General features: G+C 39.1%; 1 protein-coding gene across 6 annotated transcripts in view; it reads left to right on the forward strand.

The window, feature by feature from the left end:
* Window positions 1–9,940: 9,940 nt before the first annotated feature.
* LOC113010475 (pituitary adenylate cyclase-activating polypeptide type I receptor-like) overlaps window positions 9,941–26,301 on the forward strand; it is a 33,473-nt gene continuing 17,112 nt past the window's right edge. For 4 of the 6 annotated variants that reach the window (XM_026149539.1, XM_026149542.1, XM_026149544.1 and 1 more), the window contains exons 1-3: window positions 10,293–10,476; window positions 13,397–13,566; window positions 19,757–19,850. In XM_026149539.1, the coding sequence (XP_026005324.1) occupies window positions 13,522–13,566; window positions 19,757–19,850 (139 nt within the window). In that variant the 5' untranslated portion in view covers window positions 10,293–10,476; window positions 13,397–13,521. The other 2 variants (XM_026149540.1, XM_026149541.1) reach the window with 2 other exon arrangements.

The following is a 26,301-nucleotide window of genomic DNA, read 5'->3' on the forward strand; positions in this document are numbered from 1 at the left end:
AGAACGGAGCAATAGCAGAGTCCAGAAAGTTCACTAGAAACAGGAGAGGATAAAAAAAAAAGAAACATCACAAAATACTGCATGAGAGGTACAGACAATTGCTGCAATGGACACTTTTTTTTTTTTTTTTACTTGGTTTCACTTCTGCTCTTTGTTTGTGATAACTTCTTGTTCTCTGTGGCTTGCTGAAGGACCAAAAACAGCACAACTGAGGCAATTATGGTTCAGGCCGGTCGTGCCACATACTCTGAGTACTGCCTCCACCTGGCAACAGATGCTCTCTGCAGGTAGATGAGCTGCCTGTAGCTCCCTACACACTGCCAGCAGAGAACCATTTTCATCTTATTGCCTGAGACCTGCCTGACTGACGTCATTTACTTTCTCTGGTCTCTGCTGTTAGTCATTTCCCATGTGCCATATTTTGTAGACTGGGTAGCTGTTGTTGCATGCTGAAATCTCAAAATTGGCTAAAGAGAGATGAAGAAGACAGTGCAGGCAGGGTGGAGTGGGTGGAGCGAGTGGAGATAAGTGTCAGGGGTGATTTGTGACAGAAGGCTAGCAGCAAGAGTGAAAGAGAAGGTTTACAGGATGCTAGTGAGACCTGCGATGATGCATGGTCTGAAGACGGTGGCACTGACAAAAAGACAGGCCAAAGGGGAGGTGCCAGAGTTTAAGGTGTTGAAGATTTTTACTGGGAGTGACATGAATGGACAGGATTACAAACGATTACATCAGAGGGACAACTCAGGTTGAGCAGTTTGGAGACAAAGTTAGAGCTGCAAGACAGAAATGGTTTGGAAGTGTGCAGAAGAGGGATCGTGGATATATTGGATAAAAGATGTTGAAAATGGAGCTGCCAGGCAGGAAGACAAGAGAAAGTCCACAAAAGAGGTTAATGGATGCAGTAAAGGAGGACATGCAGAGGATTCATGTGACAGAGGAGGATGCTAGAAATGCTAGAGGGTGAGATGGAGGCAGATGATAGACTGTGGTGACCCCTAAAGGGAGCAGCTAAAAGAAGAAAAGGCTATTCATAGTTGTTAAGTATTTTTCTGTCTTGCTAGTAGGTTAAATCTAGTCCATTGTGGCAAGCTTACAATGCAATAATATTATTTAGCATTCCTCTATTGACATGAGGTCCGTTTTCCACCACCACCAAATCACATGGCTAGAGTCTGGCCACGTAGTACACCAAAGGTGGAGGAGAAGCAAACTTATATGTGTTTGCATACAATGGAAGTAAATTTAAATTCATAAGATATGAAAGCTCATACCAGTCTTTTCATATCTGAGAGGGTTCCCTTTTAACAAAGAAGTGAAAATTCTCTTCTGCATCACCTAAAACGTCACCGATTGAAGAGAGATCAGGGCTCTAACAAATAGAAATATGCAGCAAAATACTTATTTATTCCTGATATTGTCATAATTATTTTCAGCAGGTTAGATATATGATCCTCCTGTGTCTAGACAGCACACAATGAGCTAGCTAAACAACAACAGCCCGTTATAAGCTAACACTATGTTAGGCTTGGGAAAATTTCCCCTCTGATTACATCAGAGTTTATTCTCCCAACAATGTTAGATCCACTTCAGAGAAAGTGTCACTAATGCTACCGAAGAGCAACTAACAACAGCTAACAGCAGTTACACACTGTAACTTTAAAGCAGCTTTGATATAGCGGTGGGCAAGTGAGCAGTGTGACTGCTACATGTGCATAAGAACAACAGTAGTATCAATCCTTACCTGAATGTCCAGAAATTTTATCTGAGTTTATCTGTGAAAATCCCTGCAGTATGAATATCAGGGGGTTATTTAGTTAAAATGAAGCAGCATGAGTTTAAGAGCAATGGCTTGGAAGGTCTCATTAAAATATTAACAAAATGCCAAAATGTCTGCTAAATTACAGGCTAATTTCAGTTGTTTCACACTCGAGTTTAAATGTATTCAAATCAAGACAAGCTAAAAGTCAGTGTTCAGTTACGCAATGTGTGTCATAAAACATGGTTTTGCTTTAAAGTTGGTCTCAAACCAAAAGGTTGAGAAAGCACTCTGTAGGAATAATATTAGTTGCACAGATTGATCTGTGGTATTGTCATGTCTTTGTATCCTGTAGTTTTAAGATAAGATAAGATAAGATAACCTTTATTAGTCCCACACGTGGGAAATTTGTTTTGTTTAAAAAGAAAAGATAAAGTAGCTGCAAATTGTCTTTCTTTGTCTAGACTTCTGCATAATGTTCTTGATTCCTACTGATCAGCGAGTGATCACTGGTGGAAATGAACACAGAGACTAACAATTAACAAATGCACTGGAAACAGGCAGTCAGGCATGCACTCTCAAAGACACACAAACACTCCAAAGTCTCCCCTACCGAGACGTCTGCCGGGTGATTTGTCATTCTCTTCTCCCATACCAGTGAAAGGGCCTCGTGACGACATGTCATCCATTACAGAACATTTTGTTGAGCTGCTTTTCTCTTTCTCTGACAACCTGCAATTATATCCACATCCTCTGAGAAATCAATCCACACTGCCAGCCTCGCATTAAAGGCAATTCAGAGCTTTTGAAAAGTCTTGTCAGGAACGAATTGGAGGGCCAGGCCCTGTGCTGTCATACTAACTCTGACTGCTTAGAAAGAAGCCTCGGAAAGACGATCAGATATCATGACAGTTCCTACAGTATGTTTTAAAAAATTAGCTTCTGTATATCATTCCCAAATTACTATTTATGACGTCTTCAGTTATATTGTTTTTACAAGATGATATCTGTTTTGTAGCTATTTTTAAGAGCATTTTAAAAGTTACTGATCAACTTAGCCAATATTTAGACGGATATTTCGCTCATGTCTTTATAAGCCATGTCTCTTGTGGTGCTCCCTCCAACTTACTGGCATTTCTCTGCACGCATTTCTCGTTAAAAGCAAATAAGTGGGTGAGAGCTCATAACTGAGAACTCTGAGTTTTTTATTCAGCCTTTTGCTCATCTCACCATCTGCCATTTGAGAAAACATTAGCTCCGTCTGTGCTGGAAGATCAACAGTCTTCCTCCTCTTCATTCTCCTCGTTTCTGTGCTATAAACCAACCCAACAGACGTCCTGTGAAGATATAATGTAAATGTAGAGGAAACACCAGTTGAAATTGCCAGTCACCTTGGCAGAACTGTCTTTGTTTATGATAACTACTAAGACTTTTCCAAAGAGTTTAGTGCCCTGTGCAAGACATCCATTGCTACCCTGGAGAGACTTAGACTAGATGATGTTGTGACAATTAAATGTCATCAACTGTAAAGAGACTTTACATGAATACTCGACTTTGTTCTAACTTATTCTACCTTTTGTCATGAGACTGATATGAAACAATGTATTATTAGTGTCTGTTTGTGATTCAAACATGATCTGTTTCTGATTATTTGTGCAGGAACTGATTTGCCCACATCAGTGTCCTTAAACTAGTGGTAAGACTTTAATTTATAAATGTCTGGATTACACTTTATGATCCAGTCTTTCTGTTCATTGTACTGTTAACCATGCACTTTCTAGACATTTCTGTTTTAACTTTGCATTAAGAAGATATATTTTCTCTTAATTTTTTGCAAGCATTCCTTTTCTATAAATCTTATAAATTTTGTGAAACCTACCGACCTAGTAGTAGCACTTAGTACTTACTACACTATAGATTGGCTGACTTTACATACATAAACTCATAAAACGAGATTTCTAAAAATTCTGCATATTATTATAGAAAATAAAGATTACAGCAGTGGTTCTTAACGGTGAGTCGGTCTCAGGGGTTCGGCAGAGCCTTCGCCATGACATGCATGGCTCATTTTGTGCACCAGTAAAAAAATCACATTTTATTTTTCACTAAAGAGGGGTTCAGTGAATGCGCATATGAAGCTGGTGGGGTTCGGTACCTCCAACAAGGTTAAGAACCACTGGATTACAGCATTAACATTAAAGAAATCTCTTTTGCCATATCCCTGTACTCACTATCCACAGGAACACTGTGGAAATATAGTTTTGTATTAAGTCTGCACTGTATGGTAATACATCGTAACCACAAAACCTTCCTGAAACTATTACAATGTAACCTTCAGTGTAATAGTTGATTTAAACTCCTGCAGTCAATCTTCATAGAGCCTACAATCTGACATACACATAAGCGGCCGATTTAGTTGCCAGCATTCGTGCTTGTGTATGGTTTATTATGTGTTAATTACTTTGTGGTTGTATAAGCAGTGCCAGGCATGATAGAAACAAATGAAATGCTGGGACTTTTTCCCCTCCTGGATCATGACTCTTTGTTGCGGTCACTTCTTTTTGGAGGTAACATGTTTTCCCCATGTTCATTTCCTCGTGCCCATTCTGATCTGAGGAATTTGCTAACTTATATTTAGGCAATGATTATTGTTCCTTATATTGAGGTGATGATTGTTATTTCCTTACTGCTAAATTCAAAAACTGTTGAGAATAGTAGCTGGAAATGTGTATAAGGGATTGGCACTATCTGAAGAGATCAAACACAACAGCTGCGGGCTGCGTCAGCAATGCATGCAGTTACATTTCCAGGAAAGTGCACGTCAGGTTACAGCACAGGTTAGGGCATAGGGTTTCCGAGGGTAATGCACTTAAAACATAGGTTTCACACAGAAGTATAAGAAGCCATGCCATGTAACTGGGGATGCAATTGGGAATACACAAAACAACATAAAAGAGCAGCAGTTGCACTCCAACTGGATGTTTGAGCTCCTTGCTCGATCTCTAAGGCTGAGCTCAGCAACCCTGCAGAGGAAACTTATTATCCAGATTTCATGACCACAGGTGAGGGCTGGGGTGTAGGTGGACTGGTAAAAAGCATTGCCTTTTGGCACAGCTCTCTCTTCACCACAATAGTCCAGTACAATGCCCACATTACTGCTGACGCTGCACCAACTTACTGGTCTGATTCACGCTCCACCTCCCCATCAGGATGCTAATGTTGCATCAAGTCAGTTTGTGAAATTTCTTCCCTTCTATATTTTCCAGGGGTCAACTGTAAGTGGCCCTACTTTTTCTGACATTAACATCAGCATAAAAACCATACAGCGGGAGCTTCATTGCATGGATTTCCATGGCTGAGCAGCTCCTAAAGGTGTAATCTCTAGGTGGCCCAGTGCTTTTATCCATGCATTGTGTTAGCTGGACAGCTATTATGAAGTTTAAATAACGTTACTGTTTAATTTACTTTTGCCTCTCTTTTTGGTTAGGATTAGGAAATTACAAATTATTGAATGAATCAAGAGTGGAAAAATGTTCAGACAACAAAGGAATAAAAGAAGAATAGTTGAAGTTCTAGTCTTTTTCTCTGAAGCTCCTCTGATGCTGTCCAAGGCAGCCATCTAGCTTGCATTATGGCTACAAACAGGTTTTAATTATTGTCAAGTTTTTAAGCTCTATAATGCTTGTGTTTTTGGCACTGTATCGCCAAGAAGCATAACTAAGGGATAGTTTTCCTCCTCCTTCCCTGCCTTGCCTCATGTGCATAGCTGATTGATTAATCCCCTCCATGTGAGCCACTCCGTGGGAGGTTGACATGTGGGAGAAGAATGAAGATGGCATGGAAGTTAGGAGGAGGTCTTGCCTGGTTCCCTGCAGCGTCCTCTCAGCGATGAGATGGATAGGTGGTCTTTGCACTCAACCACTTGATGCTATCCTCCCACATGCTGTCAAAGATGAGTCTCCATGGCAATCCAATCTGATTAGTGCATGATGGCAGACAGAGTAGGAGAGTAGTCCTGTGGTGAGCCTCATTGAGTGGTGGCCCAATGGAGCGTACGCACTTGTTATATCAATAACACGACTAAAGAAGCAAATTCTTCCTGGGGATGTTCTTGAATCTGTGTAAATGGACAGAGTGTAAAATGTAATGCTTAATATTATATTTGACAGCACCTTCCACGTGTGTACTTGTTTGCAGGTTTTATTGCTGTGCTACCAACTTTATTTATTCATATAAGTAAACAACCATTATTTGGATTGCCTTTTTAGAATTTTAATGTACCCTGTGGTCAAATCAAATCCTGAACCCTTTCGTTTTCCTTAAACTTGGTACTTCCTACTTCTAGTAAGATGATGTTTGTTTGGGTTTGGTTTTTTTTTGTTGTTTTTATGTATGGACATTCATGTGCCCTTTGGGATGATCAGTAGTAACACTGGTTATGACCAAATACCTACAAATATAATGGCCTTCCAATAACTTTCAACTGTACTTTGGGTTTTGTGTCAATTACAAAATGTTAGCATTTTTCTCCCCATTTATGCAGAGGGTTGATGCAGAGGAGGATGATATAGAGATAGGGTGAGATGGAGGTAGATGAGCCTCTGTGGCGACCCCCAGGCACTGGCTAAAAGAAAAAAGTCTGTTTCAGTATGTCAACAGGCTAAACTAAGACAATTAGCATGGTAAGCCATAAATCTGCTAAGCATCAGCTATTTGAATTTATGAATGGAGCTGTCAAGGCGTTCAGGTTACAAATGATAACATCTTAAATCATCTTTCAGTGAGGAGGGAAAAATGTGGTTTTTAGACATAAAAACCCCAAGTGACTCACTCTTGAAAATCTTTTAAAGCTTGATTAATATTAGTTCCACAACCTTTTAGAAAATATCTTAATACCATAGTATTTTTTAATAAAGGACAAAATTGTTCACAATTATCTCTTTCTCTCTTTTTTGTGTTTTAGGGTTTTTATTTGGATAAAATGAACACCAGTGTCATATAACACACAGGTTACCATTGTGGTTTAGAGGCTATTTTATATCCAGAGTTGGTGGTTTGACCCTTGACACAGACACACATTTCTATTATAGTACCCATTACCATCCATGACTGAATGCCTGAAACCCTAAACTGACTGTTTGTGCAGTAATTGCACTGAAGAACTCTATGAATGTGGATATTTTAGAAAAAATATATAAACACAAGCAGCTTTATCTTCTTCTTGCCTTGTAATTCTGCGCACACACAGAGGCAGTTATCACAGCAGTAGGATTCTGCAATTGCTTTGCTGCTTGGTCTTGAGTTAATAGAGAACTGGAAAGCCAAATTACTGAAAGTAACTGGTAGAATCCGTGTTTGCCATGGAAACAAGGCTAAAATCAGTGTCTCACATGCTATGATGTACAACACTCTACAAATCTCTGACTTTAATAACAGAAGATTTTCTGAACTTGTCTCACTGGGAGCATTTCTGTGTCTGTCCTTGAGGCAAGTCCAGTAACAGTGTTAAAATGTTCCAGGAACAGAGGGAGGCATGCGTCATTGCTCTTCATGGGCCCCACCCCCACCCCTATTTCATACATTTTGATAGAGACGAGTGTCTTCAAGGCAGTTAATGTGGCCTTTTCAATTTCCTGTTTGGTTCTCTGGATTTAATACTTTTTATGCTTCATTGATTTATAGCCAACCCATCAAAAGCCTCATGCTGGGTGATCATTCACGTCTGAGTCGAGCCACACTCAAAACACTGGAAACTGCCTATATCCTTGGATTCTGGGGCAGGTTAAAGAAACAGCTTTAAAAAAAAAAAAGGTTTAAACTGAGGATAAAAATAAGCTTCTTTGTTTGTTTCAATGAATCAATGCAGAATTAATTCATGTTATATGCATAAATAATATGCATAAATAGCTGCTGTATGTGACTCCAAATATCTCACACAGGTGACACATTTTTCTTCCGCACAGCATCCCAAAGTTGTCAAAACACTGGGTTCAGGGTGTGGTGTCAGGGCAGGCTGACCAGAACAGCTAACAAACATCGTCTAATCATGTCTGTCCTATTTGAGTATGATGCCAAGACACCAATTGACAAGGATCCTTTGTGGTCACACGACTAGTGAGGACCTAGACTATGAGGTGGTACGGTTGGATAGGGGATGACCCACACAGATATATCACATTCAACCTCCTAAAAGCATGGAGAGAGGCTGGAATTGCGTCTCTGGTGATCCAGGTGAAGGAGAGAAGAGTTGGAGCCGGAGGTGCCAAATTCCACTATTTCCCCTCTCTCCATTGTGATGACCATCTCACACAGGAGCAGACGTTGCTGCATTGCAACAGCATTTTACAGATGTGTTCTCCTCCCTACCTGGCCGCACCAGTCTCATTGAGCACCATTTCGATACATGCCCTGGCATGCTGGTGTGTTCACAGCCCTACAAGTTACATGAACATAAGAGACAAATTGTTCAGAGGGAATTGGCTGCAATGCTAAAGCTGGCAGTAATAGACGAGTCACACAGTGCTTGGTGTAGCCCCATAGTTCTTGTGGTGAAGAAAGATTGGTCTATATAGTTCTGTGTTGACTATCGCATGGTGAATGAAGTGTCACAGTTTGATCCCTACACCATACCCTAGATCATCGAGCTCCTGGACTGGTTAGGCATGGCTTACTTTTTCACAACACTGGATTTAACCAATGGCTACTAGCAGAGGGCCTTCTCCTCTCCGTATGGTTTGTAGCAATTTGTCACACGTCCATTCCGCTTGTTTGGTGCAGCAGGTGGACGCAGTCCTGGAGTCCCTGAGGTACGCGTGGCCCACGGCCAAACCAAAGAAATGTGCGGATGAAGGTACAGTATCTGAGGTACCACTTGGTAGGTGGGCAGGTGTGTCCACAGATGGATAAAACTGCAACCATTGCATCCTGCCCATGTCCCAAAACCAAAAAAGAGGTGAGGCGGTTCTTGAGGCTGGCCAGTTACTACCGCCAGTTCGTTCCCGGCTTTGCATAACTGACCAGCCTCTTGACTGATCTCACCCAAAAAGGTGTCCCAGATCTACCGACTGCTGCAGTGGTTAGACTAGGAGGGACAGCTCCGTGGCCTAAGTAGGGTGATGGGGGTATGTGGCAGGGTGTAGGGGAGGGGTGGAGCAGTGGGTTCAGGTCGTGGTGTTAGCAGAGGATGACCAGAAATGCTGACAACCATCGTCTAATAATGTTTTCCCTTTTGAGTGTGCAGAGCAGAGGGACACAGCTGGAAAGCTGCGCAGTGATAAATATATTGTGGGGTACACTGCAAATAAAACACCATCAGCGTGCAACGCAGTGTGCGTGGGTCCTTATTCCTGTCACACTTATGTAATATGATTGTGTATCCTTTTTATCTCTTAGTAATTCTTGATTATGTCTTTTTTTGTCTTTATTGCTGAGTGTCTGGTTTTGCTCATTCTGTATCTTTTTATCTGTTCACTTTGCTTTTCAATATTGATGTTTTATGATGTTGCTTTGTATCCAGTTTCACTTGTTTTGCATCTGCAGGTTTTATTTCTCTTTGCCGTTGTTGGTACAGGTTTGTGGTTGTTTTTCATTCTGTAGTTTTGTCTCAATTATACTTTTGCACTTCCTTCTACTCATTTTATTTCATGATCGTGTAAGCACAATAGACTGACACTTTGCACAATTCAAATGTAATTTTTTGCGGGGGGTTAAAGTATTGGTCATCTTGTTGCATGTCTTTGTGGCCTTTTGACTTGTTTCCCAAATCAGAAACTGCTTCTTCTTGGTCTTTTGGGTAATTCATTCGTCTGGCTTCTCTCTCCTGTGTGGATACCAACAAAGAAACTCAACTGGAGATTTAATTAAAGCAGCTCAATATTGATACCTAAGCTTTGTTTAGCTGCTGATAAAAGGTCGCGTGGCTGACTGGAGGCGTTGCTTTCAGTTCATTGGTTCCCTGCGGCGATTTCTTGTGTGTGCTGTCCGTGGTCCTGAAAGTAAACAGCATCGCCAGCGGGCCACAGTGGCCTCTGCGGGCCACGCCTTTTGGAGTCCAGTTGACAGTCTTAACTCGACCAGCATGCAATTTGGGCTTTTTAAGTAGCACATGCAGGAATTCAGATGTTAAAGTTCTGACTAAATGTGAGTCACGCACATCACGCTGCCCACTCAGTGCCTCACAAATTGCGCACAGCAGGGGACCGGACCCTGTACCTTCTGGAGCGTCTGAAAGGCGCAGGCGCAAATGTCAGAGTTTTATGAGTAGTTTCTTTTTGGAAACAAAGTCCCCCGCACGCACGCGACGCAAAGACGTGAGGAGGATGTTTTTTCTTCCATCACATCCCAGACTTTGAAAATCTGTCTCCTCCCCGCGCTGCGTCGATGCACTTGTAGACTAAACAGCTGTCTCACTTGGCTTTCTGCGTGTCTGACGAGGCGAGAACCCCGAAGGTACTGACACCTTCATCATCATCATCATCCTCCTCATCCTCCTCTTCCACCTCATCGTGGTGCCGCAGCAGCCAAAGCGGTGAGTGCGTCCTGCAGCAGCAGCAGCAACAACAGCAGCAGTAACGGCACCTGTCTATTTTTCCCAGGACGGGCTTTTCTTGTTTTTTTAATTGTCTTAGGAGTGAAAACAAGGTAGAAACACCGCCGCAGAACCGTAAATGCCGATGGCTCCATGTGCAGACATTTGCGCAGGTGAAAATTAGGCATCGGTAAGTTGCTTTGACTTGTTTTCCGGGGCGAACGCAGCGCGCTCTCACTCACATCTGTGGCTTTCGATGTGACTGGTGAATTAAGGAGGCATTCAGCTGAAGCCTGCAGGTCTTTAAAATGCTCTCTGTGTGTGTGTGTGTGTGTGTGTGTGTGTGTGTGTGTGTGTGTGTGTGTGTGTGTGTGTGTGTGTGTGTGTGTGTGTGTGTGTGTGTGTTTTATTGAAAAATGGGAAGCAGTGAATCCGTTTCGAGTGAATGTGCCGTGAAAAGGGGAAGGCTGACGGTTTTTTTCCTGCTACATGTGCAAGCGAAGGTCACACACATGCCTGATGTGTTAAAGATGTGCGAATGTGGGAATAAAGGAAAAAGACAGGGCAAAAAAAATCGCCCCTTCTGTGCGGTTTAGCGAAGGAGAAAGCAGCTGTCACTTACTGTGTCTTGTGTAGACGGATTTCTTTTCCCTGTGATATGATAGAAATCAACCGACGTTTTGCGATCCGCGGTATGTGGGCCATGTGACCTCTGTGCTTCAGCAAAGGAACATTCATTGAATGTATGTGGAGGTTTTGGATTGCGGTACACGTTCACGGCATTGGAAGTGGGTTGATTGGACGCGGTTTTCTCGGATCGCTTTGAATTGGAAATGATGTATTGATGCAACACAATGTTCTGGGGAATTCAACGCACATACAGGGGAAGAGTTCTGTAAAATCCCCTTTGCAGTGAAAATAAATCTTTAAGGAATCTGAGCTGGGTCTCATATTTTCTCTCTTGTTTTTGTCATGCATCTGCTTATAGACACAAACACACACAGAGAGTCTTTTGGTTGATTGGCATCTTGGTGAGTGGATGTGTTTCCCAGTGTTTTCTTTTCAGCTTTTGTTGACATCCGTGCCAAACAGATGTGAGTAAAAACTGTTATAGCTTCGTCTTCTGCTCCATGCAGTGAATAATCCTGAATAGTCCCATGGCTGCAAACCTTCCAACATTTCCTGGTGACTCAGTACTGAGCGAAGCAGACTCTCTTGGCTTTCTTGCCCTCAGGGTAGTTCTGCCCGTCTGTTGTTTTCTGCACCAGAGCTTTCTCAGGACCAAAGAGACATTGATTTGCTCTACATAAGGCCGTTTTTAACTTCATTTGAAGCCCAGAGCAGCATGACTGCTTTTGGGTTAAATAGATGGAGTGTGGGGGAAAAAGAGCGGACCAATCATGCCAGTCCCCGTACCTATCTGCCCCTCTCTGTTTTATTTGTGCATTTCGGTTTGATTGCTCACCCTGAAAGTTTGCTTTCAGCCCTGTTGGACATATGTCTTCCTCCTCTGTATCTCTGGATTTTTCCTCTGAGCACACTCTGTCCTGTTACTTGATAAAGCATCCGAGAGATGCTTTAGAGGTAATTGGGTTCAGTACAAGAAGGAGGGGATGCAGAGTGGAATTTGTTTCTATGTGTGCATGAATTATCTTTAGGAGAAGGTGTGCATGTCTGCTGGTTTACTGGTTGTGTGCTTGTTATGTGTTTCTGGTGTTGCTGTGTTTTGTGTTAGCAGTGAATCATTGTGTTTTCAGGAGGCTGAGCGGATGAGTAAGACATGAAGTCAGGGAGGTTCGGGAGGGGGATGTTTTAAATTCTGACCCGAGGCACATGAATTTTATTATCTTAAAGGAAATTTAGAAGAATCTTCCAAATTTCTTGCCTTTTGGAAATCAATTTGTCTTCCAAAAACCCATGTTCATGTTTTAATTTAGTGAATAGATGATGACATCTCTTTTTCTGTTGTTTATTTACTCAGTAAAATGTTGCCTATGTGATTTAATCAAAGTGTGGGGTGCTTTAGAGACAAAATATCAAATCATGCACACCCACTGAAGGCCTGTGTTTGTTTATATGTTTGATGTGTCCTAGTATGAGAGTTAAGTTGTGCTCTGCAGTATAAATCAGGGTGTTTTTGCTTGTTTATATTCATGTTACACAGCTTAGGCAAACAACAAAATCCAACATTTGATGGAAATGTATAGAAATGCACTGAAGGGCTGCACCTGTTATTATTTGATATGAGTTGACAACTGAGCTAAAATAACCTGCTGGTTAATTAACTACTTAAATTCATTGTTTTGATACACACACCAAAAAAACCCCATCTAATTGTTCTTTTTCTATTTTTAAGTGACAATATTATCTTTTTTCTTCAGGGTTACTAATTACCTGAAACAATACCTGATGACAGAATTGATTCTCATGCGCATTGTTAAGTAGGACTGTGTGAGGCCCGTGTAAGTGTGTCAGAAGGTATGAAGGTATGGTAGGAACAATAAAACACATACTTTAAAAGCAGAAGGGTAGGAAACATCCAAATTATTTAATAGAGTTGCTCCATAAAACGTCCAAAGATTGCCTTGAATAAAGGTTAAAATGAAAGATGCCACAGTGTCCAAAAACTGTTGTGTAACTCTTATAAAATCAACTCAGTATGAATAAAGGCATCAGGAAGCATTTCAGTGTAATTTGGCTTAGACTTTAGCATTAAATTAGCCACTAATTATATTTATAGTACACAGTTCTTTCAGTCTTTAGAAGTGCACTGTGATTTAAAGTCTGTTGAATAAAGTCTTGAAAAAATTAAAAATAATATTTTTTTTAAAAAAGATGACGTTACAGGTCATTCTGGCTTTGTGTCTCGTTTACACAGATTCATTCACTTCATCTGACATGAGCAGTGACGTCAGCACTTGAAATAAAGCAGAAATTCTCAAGAACGAACCATTTTAGTCGCCACAATTAGCAGCAGTAACATTATTAGTTTACACACGTGTATCTGCAAATTGCGATTCTTGTTATGACTCAGAAAAACTTAATGATGTTGTTGAGTGATGGTTGTTGTTTCTTCTTCTAGTGTTTTTTCTCTGTGTGCTGTGTTTCAGAGCCCTTGATGAAGCACGGTGACGCTGTGGGGAGCATTTTTAGTGCATCCCTTTGAAAACACACAGGCACACACACACACACGAAGATAGCAAGGAGCCTTTTGGATGCAAACACTTCCCAGGGGATGATGAGAGGCTTCCTGCTGACTGCAATCTTTCTGTTGCCCTTGGTGAGTAGCTTCTGGGCACTTATCTGTATGTTGTCCAGATTTGTGTGTGTTTGTTTGTGCGTTTGTTTGTGCGGGTGTTCAGGAGCATTGGAATGCATATATCCATCCATACGGGTATGTTTAGGTCTCTGCTATTATCCTCCTGTTCCTCAGCTTGAGCCTGGTTTATTTTTATATCCACACTTTTGCTGATGTGTTTGTGACAAGCAGTAGAAGGATGGAAATCACCCCCATGCACACCACATCAGCATACGTTACAGATTCAGGATCAGCTCATCATTAAGGCAAGCACAAAAACAGATGGCCTGACTGACCAGAGAACTACCCATCCATCTGCCGTGACTCACTTTTCTGTGGTCTCATTGAAATGAAAAGCAGAATGGAAGAGTTGTGCAAGGTGTGTGGGAGGAATTATATTCAGAGAACTGATGCAGCATAGCAGCTCTTTCCTTGGCCAAACCACACAGATGTAGAAATTGCTTTAATATAGTTAATATCGTCCTTTTCGTGATGATGGTTTCTTTTTGCCTTTGTAGCTGCTAGTAAAAATTTCACAGCAGTGCCAGCTGATGATGGTGACTCAAATGAATTCATAAAGTGACCTGGCAGCCAGAAACATTGTGTCCAACCTTGAAGTCACCGCCCCCTGACATATGTGAAGTGCTTCTTCAGCTGACATCTTTGAACAGTGCCCATCTAAGGCTGACCTTTAGCGACTGTTGTGGCAGATATGTCTGTGGTGATGTACTTATTATGTGTCCGATGGGTCTGTACAGTGGGCCAGTGGTCTGCGACGTCATCTGAGAGTTATTATCTGTGTTGTGTGGTTCTGTGGGTGCTACTGAGTTATCTGGCTCTCGTAAAAATAGCCTCGAGGGGGGAAACTGAATTCTGCAGCCTCAGAATGGAGGCCATATCTGGATAGACATCTGTTTGAGAGAAGAAGAGTTACAGGGAGCAGAGATTAAAAAGCACGCTTAGAAATATATTGATGAGCCCTGTACTTTTACGCAGCTTAGTCATGCCTGTTTTATGTGTCTTTTAAAATCAAATACAAAAATTGTCACGAGTCGCTTAGAGGTTCCACTCGCAGGACTCCTGGGTAGCGTTCAAACGGAGATAGTTTATTACAGATCTTCACCAAGTGTATGTACAGACAGTGCGAGGTTAGTGCTATATACAAGACGTGAGGGGCAGGGGTCCAGGCCTCCAGGGAACACGGGGAAATCACACACGCGCTCAAAACAGCCTCGCTCCACTCCGCTAGCGACCTGTCACTCCTTCCACACTCCACACGGGGAAACACGGGGATGGGTCCGGGGAATCTAGGAACAAAGGAACACGTTAAGTCTCTGAGACAGAGGCACGGCAAACTTGAGCTAGGTGTGTACTGACAAGAGCCTTCACAACAATCCAGCGTTGAACAGCTGATCTCCTCCTTCTAATATACCAGCTGGTCTGATGAGGCCCAGGTGTGCACGACCCGGGAAGGCGTGGACCGAGGGCGTGAACCCGCCATGAGTTCCGCTCCGGCAAAACAGGGGAGAGGGAGAGAGAGAGGAAAAAGAGAAGAGAAGGGGGGCTAGGAGTGAAGAGATGCTGATCAGCGCCTTGCCGATCCCGCAGGTCGTGACAAAAATGTTGATGCTCATAGTTCTACCATCAAGTTTAAAAAATACTGATTTCACATTATATACTGATATTTCCGCATTTAAAAAAAGAACTTGAAAAAGGTGCTAATCACAATATTAGCTGTCTTATTGTGGCCTCAAGACCCATCACAAAAGTCTTTAAGGTACCAAGGTTTAACAATATCTGAAGCTAATGTTAGCATAAAGATTATCATTAAGAACCATTGACTCAATAACTGCTTAAAGCACATTCTTTTGTATATTAGAGCTACGATGTATTAAAGTGGGTAGAAATTCTTGCTAATATTGTGGGTTTAGATCACAGCAAGCAACATTATTGTATAAAAAAAAGGCTCTGAAAATCCAGTGTAGGCTGTGCTAAAGCTAGCAACTAGCAAGGGAAGTCAAATTAAAGCATTTAGCAGGTAACAGCATTACTGCCCCCAGAAGCTTTAGGACTCCAAAACAGAGCTAAAAGGAAAACTCACAATGCTGTCTGTCCCATGTTTAGTCAAAATACCACATGCAGGCTTGTTTTGTTTTGCCACACTGCAGGGTTGTAGTCAATTCAAACTGATGTAAATGGCAGACCTACAGTACAGTACCTTTGGAAGCTCTAATTAAAGAAGTACCGATACCAAGTAGCAGAGTAAACCAAAAAGTTTTACTTCTATTCAGTTTTGTAACACAGAAATATACTACTAAAGCTATAGGATAAAAACACATCTCTGAATATTTTATTTCCCATGTACATTTATTTTCTCTCGCACAAAACTGCATAAACAACGTTACAGTTATTTTAATGCTTCAATTCTAAACAACTATGATACTGTATTTATGTATGTTTCCATGAATATTATGTATATTTGTAGGTTTTGCCTTTTTCTTAGCAATCTCTCATTTTAAATCATAATTGTAAATTTTGGTCAAGCTATAAATTAAACAGTTAACTAAGATCCAAGATTCAAAGATTCAAGATTCAAAGTGTTTATTGTCATATGTACAAAGAAAAGCATTTGTTTGTACAATGAAATTCTTTCTTTGCTGTCCACAGGCAGATGCCCGGTTAATATATGCAAATTGAAATAGAACAGATAAAATACAAACAGTATAAATAAATAAATAAATAAATAAAGACAAAATTTAAGTGTGAAATAGATATTATGCAAGATGACCTGCATATGTGCAAAAATTATTATTACTGTTAAAATAGGTTAGCTGTTCAAGAGACTGATAGCAGTGGGGAAGAAGTAGTTGTTGAGGTCCTCATCAATGTTCCCTCTAAGCTATTGCGCACTGCTGGCATGATTGGGCACAGAAAAAAAATCTAACCTGAATTGAAATTAAAATTAATACTTTAACAATTCTGTTTTGCAGTGTTAGTCAGTAAGTGACTGGCTGCTCCCGTATAGGATTAGAACGATGCCACCTTATCCCATAGTCCAGCCAATAATGCGATTCACATTTGTATATACCGGTAAGCAGCTAATCAACATCGTTGACAGGCTATGACAGTGTCCTTATGCCGACACCGGTGTTTTAGCTAGCAAAGCGGCGTGGCTGATGTGGAGTGAAGCCACGTTAATGACAACGTGCACAACCATTGGAGATGTGAGCAGGACAGACGGAACAATTGACGGGTAAAGTGTGGACTTTATACCAGTTTTGATTTTGTGTTGATAGGCCACGTAAAACCAGAGTTATGATAAAAATATATGCAGTGTTTGTTTTTTTCCTGAATGCAATCGTTGTTTATATTTACTGCGGGAAGAAACGGTAAAAACAGTGTTTTATAAGGAAAACGCTCGAAAGCCTGCGAGCAAAAACACCCTCCACCCCTCCCAGCCTTTCCTACTGGTGGAAAAATGTACCATGTCGACCAATCAAAAAATGATATGGCAACATGACATTTAGTTGTTTAGGAAGGGGGAAGTTTTAGCAGTGGCGGCGGTGTTTTGAGATGTGAGAGATTTTCGAAGTTTAGCGCAAATCTTGTGTAGTTAGTGTGTAGTGTAGTCAATAGTTGTTTTGTGTGTCAGAACAATGAGGCGACTACTGAATGTTACAGGTGTTACAGGAGTGATACATCTCCTGTTGTCAGGCCTGCAGGTATCAGGCTGTTGTTCTCCTTTATCTCATAGTGGACAGGAATTATTTTTTGGACCACCACAAATAATTTGGGTGGCATCAGATTTGATGCAGAACAGCTGATTGTTCTGTAAACAGTTTGAAATGTTTATTTAAAAAAACGCCTTGGCTGCATTTTTAGGTAAACAAAAACAAAAACAAAACTCAGTTACTTTTTTGAAGAAGTAACTAGATAATTAATTGCCCAACATTGGTCATTATATACTGTATTTTGCAGACATAACTTAAGAGTTGTCTGCCAGTCTGGACGTGATAGAGCCACTGGTTGCTAGGGAAAAATGTGTTTTCCCCGGCTGGTTAGCAGTGGTTCCTGGAGGTTGTTGACTCTTACTGGGTACAATCAGAGGTTAAAAATGTGCTGCTCAAAAAAATGCCACAGTTGACTGTCATTTCTTTTTCATGTTTCTCTACAAATACTCAGTAACTTACATATGGAACAACTTTTACTTTGAAAGCAAACAGTCTCCAAAATGTAAATTTTTTGCCAGTACACTATCTCCGAGCTAAGTTTTACATTTCACATTTTTATTTCCATTTTTTAACAAAAAGAGTCTGTAAATAGTAATCAGTAAATGTGTAAAAAAAAAGTAATATGGAACACATTTTCATTTTAAAACAGCACATTATACTGTATTTTGTTTGTTTGTTTGTTACAGTGTAGGCACTGCTTTATAATGAGCTTAAAAGCATTTTGATTAAACATCAGGTCACATAAGTTGACCGTATTTCATATGATCTCTTAAGTTAGCTTGTTGTCAATTGCAGCTGAAAGTTACTGACATCAACAGCACACAGCACTAGACACCAAATGTAAAAATTACTTCTGGTATCATGCACTCACATAAAAATGTCCTCAAGCATGAATGATAACAAAATAAACTCCTGTAGCATGAACTTGCAATGCTTTCATAAAGTATTAGCCTTACTGAAGTTACTCTGCAGATAGAATCAGTAAACATCATTCTGAGTAATCATCACTGCCTGCAAACATTATGTTTACTACACTCATAGCTACATCTTTGGATTATTTCATGCAGAAATACAATTTTAAAGCTTATTTGGGAACAGGAAACGGTTCATATACATACATGCACACATGCACAAAACAGGTGAGTAACTTGAAATGGAATGAACAGCACATTTCATACTGTCATCTTACAGGCCTGCCTGCATTCATGCTAAACAGATATTAGTCATCTGCATCCAATTATTTCTCATTTCTGAATCTTTGCCTACACTGTGTGCTGACTCCTGGCTGGTAACCTGCTGCTTAGCAACATGGATGCTTGCGATGGGTACAGAGAGGTCTTCCTTTAAAACACTCCACTAGTTTTATTGAAGAATACCAAACGGTTATTACAACATGAAGAAGTGTGTGTGTGTGTGTGGGGGGGGGGGAAGCTTGCTTGCTTATTTTTTGCCATCACAGAGAAGTGGCGAAATTATTTGCATTTAACAACTGTTGCCCTTTAAATGGTAATGTGCCAGAGAATGGATAGCTCTAATAATTTTTCACATTATTCCTGGAGTGTTTCAAAATTCTGCTCTTGTGCTGAAAGATAAAGGAAGGAAGTGAGTCCTAGGACATCTTTACAGTCAGCTGATGACCCATCTTATCTCAATACCGATGCCTGAAGTGAATTCATATAGAAGAGGAGGGAGATAGAGTGATGAGTCAGCCATGGCTCAGACGGCTGGGATATATTACACCTATCATTTCACCATGAGAGCAAAGGAAGGGTTGCAAGAAAGCTAAAGGTGCAAAATAGAGATTGGCCTTAAGGGAGAGTGCGGGGGTACATCAACAGAGAAGATGACAGACATACTGTAAGTCTACTGCCTGAGAGTAAATAGCTTTCCTCACTGCATCATGGAGGAAGATGATATCTTGTTTACTCCACTGTGGTGGCTTTTGTGTGCCCTTTTAATGGGCTTTGGTTTTAGTGGTTAGCAGAGGATGTCTGAAGGACCATAATTTTGGAACCACTGTCCCAATCCCTGGTTGTGTTAGAAGATTATTCCCAAATTTAGTTAGTAACTCAATGGATACTCAAAATGGATAAGAGACAAGAGGATGTTTTATTACAATAGATCTTATTATAACAGTCAAGCAACATCTCTTTGATCGGGTTAGAGTTGCGCTTGAGAATGCAAATGTCCAGCACAGCCATCCAGTACATGTTTTTTATCCTGCCACCTCGCTAGCAGAAACCCAATTGCACCCGTATGAGAATAGCACAGGTCATTATCCTGATAATTCACAGTGAGCAAGTGGACGACATGGTCTTCTGCAGAGCACCCACACCAAAAGCAAACAAGCAAAAAGAGTGTTTCTAGTCAAATGCATCTGATGTGGACTATATTTCCCGAGTCTCCCCACATCAGTGTGTGCGCTTGTGTGTTTTCTTTAGGTGGCCTCCGAGTCTGAGCACTGCGTAATAAAGCGTGAACATGATAAATGCATGGAGAGGATCGCAATGCACAAATCAGATGGAGAAGAATATGGTAAGTGAGGATGCGTCCCCAAGTGTGGGTATGCAACGTTTTCATATGTTGCTTTTCATTTCTGTGCTCCTGTGATTACATGGTCTACGCCTCGGTCAGCTCCAAAAACACAGATCTGCGGATGAAAGTCATGAATAGCTTAATGGGAATTAATGGAATGCAGGCTTGTTTTTATACTCAATGATCTGGCATTTTTCATGTTTGAAAAGGTCATACAGGGACATGTAAGGATGAAAGATGAATGGAGCTGTATTTCTGATTCACATTGCAAATGCATTACCTCAAAAGGCCAGTCATGTAGAGCAAAGAGAAAAATGTTTTCCTCGAGTTGCTTTTGTATTTTATCCACGTCACTTTTCAGAAAAAAACCCCAGAGGAAACTTGTAATGTGGGCCCTGGAAACAATTATTTTCTTGGCTATGGATTGTGGTTTTCATTAGCGACTGCTACAGGTCTCCTGCTGCTTGAAATATGCGCAGCAGACTACAAATCCCAGACTGCACTGTGACTTACAGCTTTGGTGACAGTAACAGAGCCATGAAAAAAAAAGAAACACAAGAAAAATGTAAAAGATTTAGAGTGTAAAATAACAAATTTAAGGAGGAGAGGAGCTGTAAGGTCAGCTCGTTTTTCATCTGTAGATTTAAAGGTCGGCCCTGTAGTCTCCCTGCGTGCTGCACAGCAAACTGCATTAGGTTCGTCTGTTTTTATCTGAGTGTTTTCGCTTTATCTTTGCACAGTATGAGGTGGTAAAGTAGAGCTGTCATTTATAAGCAAATGTGAGCACAATTTCTCACACTTAAATGATTAAAATGAGGCATTGTGTTATTTATTCCTTCAGTCCTCTTAAAGATTATCAGTTTGTTTATTTTTTCTTTCAATTTTTTTGTAGCACAAACAGTAGCACATATTGGCCAGCCTTGAACCTTTAACCGATCCCTGTCTCCTCCCACGCCTTTAAAAGAAGCCGTCCTGCTGCTTTCTGCTGACAGCAAATCATTTGTGAGGAAATAAAACTGCCAGGTTTGCAGAAATCCGACATGGAGGTTTGAGAAAAAGCGAAGAGAAAAATGAAAACAAGGAAACAACAAGTCAGACAAAGCATAGAGAAGCTGTTATGATGAGGCTTTTTTTTCTGATTGATAAAAATTGATTTCTAAACAAACTGATTTATTAACGGATATCAACAAAAACAGTCTCCAGTTTCTCAATTAAGATGATTTGCTGATTTCAGTTGATTCCAAATAGGTTATCTGTGGATGTTGGACTGTGCAGATTTTGATAGCGCTTCTATGACCTTTAGAAGGTCAAATTGGGCATCTTTAATTTATCACTCTTTTATTTGTTGTATTGTATGGATTGGGCATTCTGTTATTATTTTATTCCCTCATTGCTCTGCAACACAAACAGTTTGTTTATTTTTGTTTTTAACTTTCAGTTTTTAGACCGCAGTAGCACATAATAGCCAGCCTTGACACTTTAACTGATCCTCCCCTCGCTGTAAAAGAAGCCGCCCTGCTGTTTTCTGCTGACAGCAAATCATTTGTGAGGAAATAAAACTGCCTGGTATGCAGAAATCTGACATTTCTTTCATTACAAATTAATTATCTGTGGATGTTGCACTGTAAATGTTTGACAATACTGCCGTGGCCTTTGGGAAGTCAAACCAGTTGATCGAATCTGCTTCAGAAAATGAAATTATACCAGTCTTGTGAATCCAGCCATGTGTTTTTTGTACAAATGTATTTTACATTTACGTGGACATGTACAGAATGTGTGATGTGTGATTTTCATATGCTGAATTTTTGAAGCCCGGCAAATACTATGAGATTTTGCGTGAGATAGGGACAGGGAGCTTTATTAAGCCAGTTACCTCTGTAGCTCAGTTCAGCTCATTTGGCTCAGATTTGCCCTTTAAAAGGTAATTGGCTTTGTGTCCGGCTCACCAGACAGAACCAAAACAGATTAGAGAGCCAAGCAGAGTAGAGAAAGCACTGCAAACACACCGGACACATGCACAAACTCACATATGCACATGAACAGATAACCCCCAGTCACAAAGACACTCAAAGTGCACACAAATCAGACTTCTGCCTGCCTCTGCAGCACTATAAACCGCCCGAGCATAAACTAGAAAAAGGGGGGAAGGATTGAGAAGAGATGGGAGCGGAGAGAAAGACAGACAGAAATTAAAACTGTGAAACCAACACATAGAATAAAAACAAAAATGTTGAGCATCACTCAAGCATTGAGACAGATGAATAGCAGAAGATCAAAACAAAGCAGAAACCGGTAAATGGAAATGAGCTAAGAAATTGTCTGCTTCCAGCTTGATTCAACTGGGACACCAGGGGAATTAACTGTATCACATTAAACCTGCAAAAACCTCAAGAGTTGCTCCTTTATAAGGTACAGCTTGCAAAAACTTATACTTAACCATTCACCATTTTCCTGCAAAAGGAAAATATAGTTGCGAAACAGGCAAACAAACCAGGGAGGGCATCACACTGTCACCCTTTACCATTGCTCTATTCACAGTTTTCAGGGTAACATATGGAAATGATTTCCAGGAAAAAATCCTTTCAGGCAAGAATGGAGAACAATAGAATAGTTCTGTTTCCTGACGGTTTCCAGATTTTGTGTGTTTTTGACATTATTCCTGATCACTGAGTGTGTTTTTTGGTTCCACAGGAATACAAACTGTTAAAACAGCATCAGCCCTACAGTGTGAAATGATGGGCTTTTTTCTGCTGCTGGTCAGACAGAATCATTTGTCAGCTCTTTTGACAGCAAGGGCTGATACTCTCAAGGGTGTGTCTGTGCACAGATAAATGTTAGACCAACTAAAATCTGTCATTTTGGCTCTGACAGTGCATGTTTGTGAATAAATGCAGGTACTTGTGCCTACCTCCTTCCTCAACATCCTCTTTAATGGTCTTTCCAGTGAATTTAGAGCATAAAAGGCGGCGAATAGTGCAAAATACACAGAGTTAGAATAGCTATAATTAATGTTTATATACTAAAACATATATCCATTGATAATAAAAGATAAATGTGCAGCAGAGCCTTATTGACTTTTACCTCACAAATTCACTGTTCCTCCAAACGCTCACTGCTCAAAGAGCTGGTCTTTTTCTGCCATAGCAGGCAGTAAAAGTGCTCTGGAAACACATCGTACAAGATCTGAGTCCAACAGCACACACACAAAACAGCTGGTGAACACAGTGGATCATTAAGCATCTAAAAAGCCACATGAATTTTCCTAAACGAGTTGGAGGAGACCAAAAATGGAGCTAAAAGACTACAGGGAACCCATTGCAATCATTTCAAGTCCTTATATTTTTCTCACCTATATATCATTCACACCTAGACTGGGCCTTTGTACAGTTATTCAGTTTGTCCATTTTCTGAAACAAGCTGTTTTAGCTCCTTTGCCTTTAATTCCATTGTTTTCATTCTACTTCTGTTGTTTTCATTCAAATTCTTTTCTTTTCATTCCAATTCCATTGTTTTGATTCAAATTCTGGTCTGTTCATTCTAATTCCGTTGTTTTGATTCAAATTCTGGTCTGTTCATTCTAATTCTGTTGTTTTCATTCAAATTCTATTCATTTCATTCTAATTCCGTTCATTTCATTGAAATTCCGTTGTTTTCATTCAAATGCTGTTGTTTTCATTCAAATTCCATCGTTTTCATTCAAATTCCATTGTTTTCATTCAAATTCCATTGTTTGTTCTCAAATTCTGTTGTTTTCATTCAAATTCCGTCGTTTTCATTTTAATTCCATTGTTTTCATTCAAATGCTGTTGTTTTCATTCAAATTCTACTCTTTTTATTCAAATTCTACTGTTTGTTTTAGAATTCTGTTGCTTTCATTCAAACTCTGTTCTATACATTCTAATTCTGTTGTTTTCATTTTAATTCTCTTGTTTTCTTTTAAACTTCCATTGTTTTCATTCAAATTCTGTTGTTTTCATTTTAATTCCGTCGTTTTCATTTTAATTCCGTTGTTTTCTTTCTAATTCTGTTGTTTTCATACAAATTCTGTTCTTTTCATTCTATTTCCATTGTTTTGATTCAAATTCTTTTCTGTTCATTCTAATTCTGTTGTTTGTTTTAAACTTCCATTGTTTTCATTCAAATTCTGGTTTTTTCATTCAAATTCCGTTGTTTTCATTCAAATTATTTTCTTTTCATTCTAATTCCATTGTTTTGATTCAAATTCTGGTCTGTTCATTCTAATTCCGTTGTTTTCATTCAAATTCTATTCATTTCATTCTAATTCCGTTCATTTCATTGAAATTCCGTTGTTTTCATTCAAATGCTGTTGTTTTCATTCAAATTCCGTCGTTTTCATTTTAATTCCGAAGTTTTCATTCTAATTCTGTTGTTTGTTTTAAACTTCCATTGTTTTCATTCAAATTCTGTTGTTTTCATTCAAATTCCGTTGTTTTCGTTCTAATTCTGTTGTTTTCATTCAAATTCTTTTGTTTTTGATCAAATTCTGTTCTTTTCATTCAAATTCTGTCATTTTCATTCTAATTCCGTTGTTTTCATTCAAATTCTTTTCTTTTCATTCTAATTCCATTGTTTTGATTCAAATTCTGGTCTGTTCATTCAAATTCCATCGTTTTCATTCAAATTCCATTGTTTGTTCTCAAATTCTGTTGTTTGTTCTCAAATTCTGTTGTTTTCATTCAGATTTCGTCGTTTTCATTTTAATTCCATTGTTTTCATTCAAATGCTGTTGTTTTCATTCAAATTCTACTCTTTTTATTCAAATTCTATTGTTTGTTTTAGAATTCTGTTGCTTTCATTCAAACTCTGTTCTATACATTCTAATTCTGTTGTTTTCATTCAAATTCTGTCGTTTTCATTTTAATTCTGTTGTTTTCTTTTAAACGTCCATTGTTTTCATTCAAATTCCGTTGTTTTCATTCTAATTCCGTTGTTTTCATTCTAATTCCGTTGTTTTCATCCTAATTCTGTTCCATTGTTTTCGTTCTAATTTTGTTGTTTTTATGCAAATTATTTTGTTTTTGATCAAATTCTGTTCTTTTCATTCAAATTCCATTGTTTTCGTTCTAATTCTGTTGTTTTCATTCAAATTCTTTTGTTTTTGATCAAATTCTGTTCTTTTCATTCAAATTCTGTCATTTTCATTCAAATTCCGTTGTTTTCATTCAAATTCTTTTCTTTTCATTCTAATTCCATTGTTTTGATTCAAATTCTGGTCTGTTCATTCTAATTCCGTTGTTTTCATTCAAATTCTATTCATTTCATTCTAATTCCGTTCATTTCATTGAAATTCCGTTGTTTTCATTCAAATTCCGTTGTTTTCATTCAAATTCCATCGTTTTCATTCAAATTCCATTGTTTGTTCTCAAATTCTGTTGTTTGTTCTCAAATTCTGTTGTTTTCATTCAGATTTCGTCGTTTTCATTTTAATTCCATTGTTTCATTCAAATGCTGTTGTTTCATTCAAAATTCTACTCTTTTTATTCAAATTCTATTGTTCTGTTTTAGAATTTCTGTTGCTTTCATTCAAACTCTGTTCTATACATTCTAATTCTGTTGTTTTCATTCAAATTCTGTCGTTTTCATTTTAATTCTGTTGTTTTCATTCTAATTCTGTTGTTTTCTTTTAAACGTCCATTGTTTTCATTCAAATTCCGTTGTTTTCATTCTAATTCCGTTGTTTTTCATTCTAATTCCGTAGTTTTCATCCTAATTCTGTTCCATTGTTTTCGTTCTAATTTTGTTGTTTTTATGCAAATTATTTTGTTTTTGATCAAATTCTGTTCTTTTCATTCAAATTCCGTCGTTTTCATTCTAATTCCGTTGTTTTCATTCTAATTCCGTTGTTTTCATTCAAATTCCGTTGTTTTCATTGTAATTCTGTTTTTTTCATGCAAATTATTTTGTTTTTGATCAAATTCTGTTCTTTTCATTCAAATTCCATTGTTTGTTCTCAAATTCTGTTGTTTTCATTCAAATTCCGTCGTTTTCATTCTAATTCCGTTGTTTTCATTCTAATTCCGTTGTTTTCATTCTAATTCCGTTGTTTTCATTCAAATTCCGTTGTTTTCATTCAAATTCCATGGTTTGTTCTAAAATTCCGTTGTTTTCATTCAAATTCCGTCGTTTTCATTTTAATTCCGTTGTTTTCATTCAAATTCTGTTCCACTGTTTTCATTCTAATTCTGTTGTTTTCTTTTAAACTTCCATTGTTTTCATTCAAATTCTGTTGTTTTCATTTTAATTCCGTCGTTTTCATTTTAATTCCATTGTTTTCTTTCTAATTCTGTTGTTTTCATACAAATTCTGTTGTTTTCATTCTATTTCCATTGTTTTGATTCAAATTCTTTTCTGTTCATTCTAATTCTGTTGTTTGTTTTAAACTTCCATTGTTTTCATTCAAATTCTGTTTTTTTCATTCAAATTCCATTGT

This window comes from Astatotilapia calliptera, chromosome 18 (genome assembly GCF_900246225.1).
Source record: "Astatotilapia calliptera chromosome 18, fAstCal1.2, whole genome shotgun sequence".
Taxonomy (NCBI): Eukaryota; Metazoa; Chordata; class Actinopteri; order Cichliformes; family Cichlidae; genus Astatotilapia; species Astatotilapia calliptera.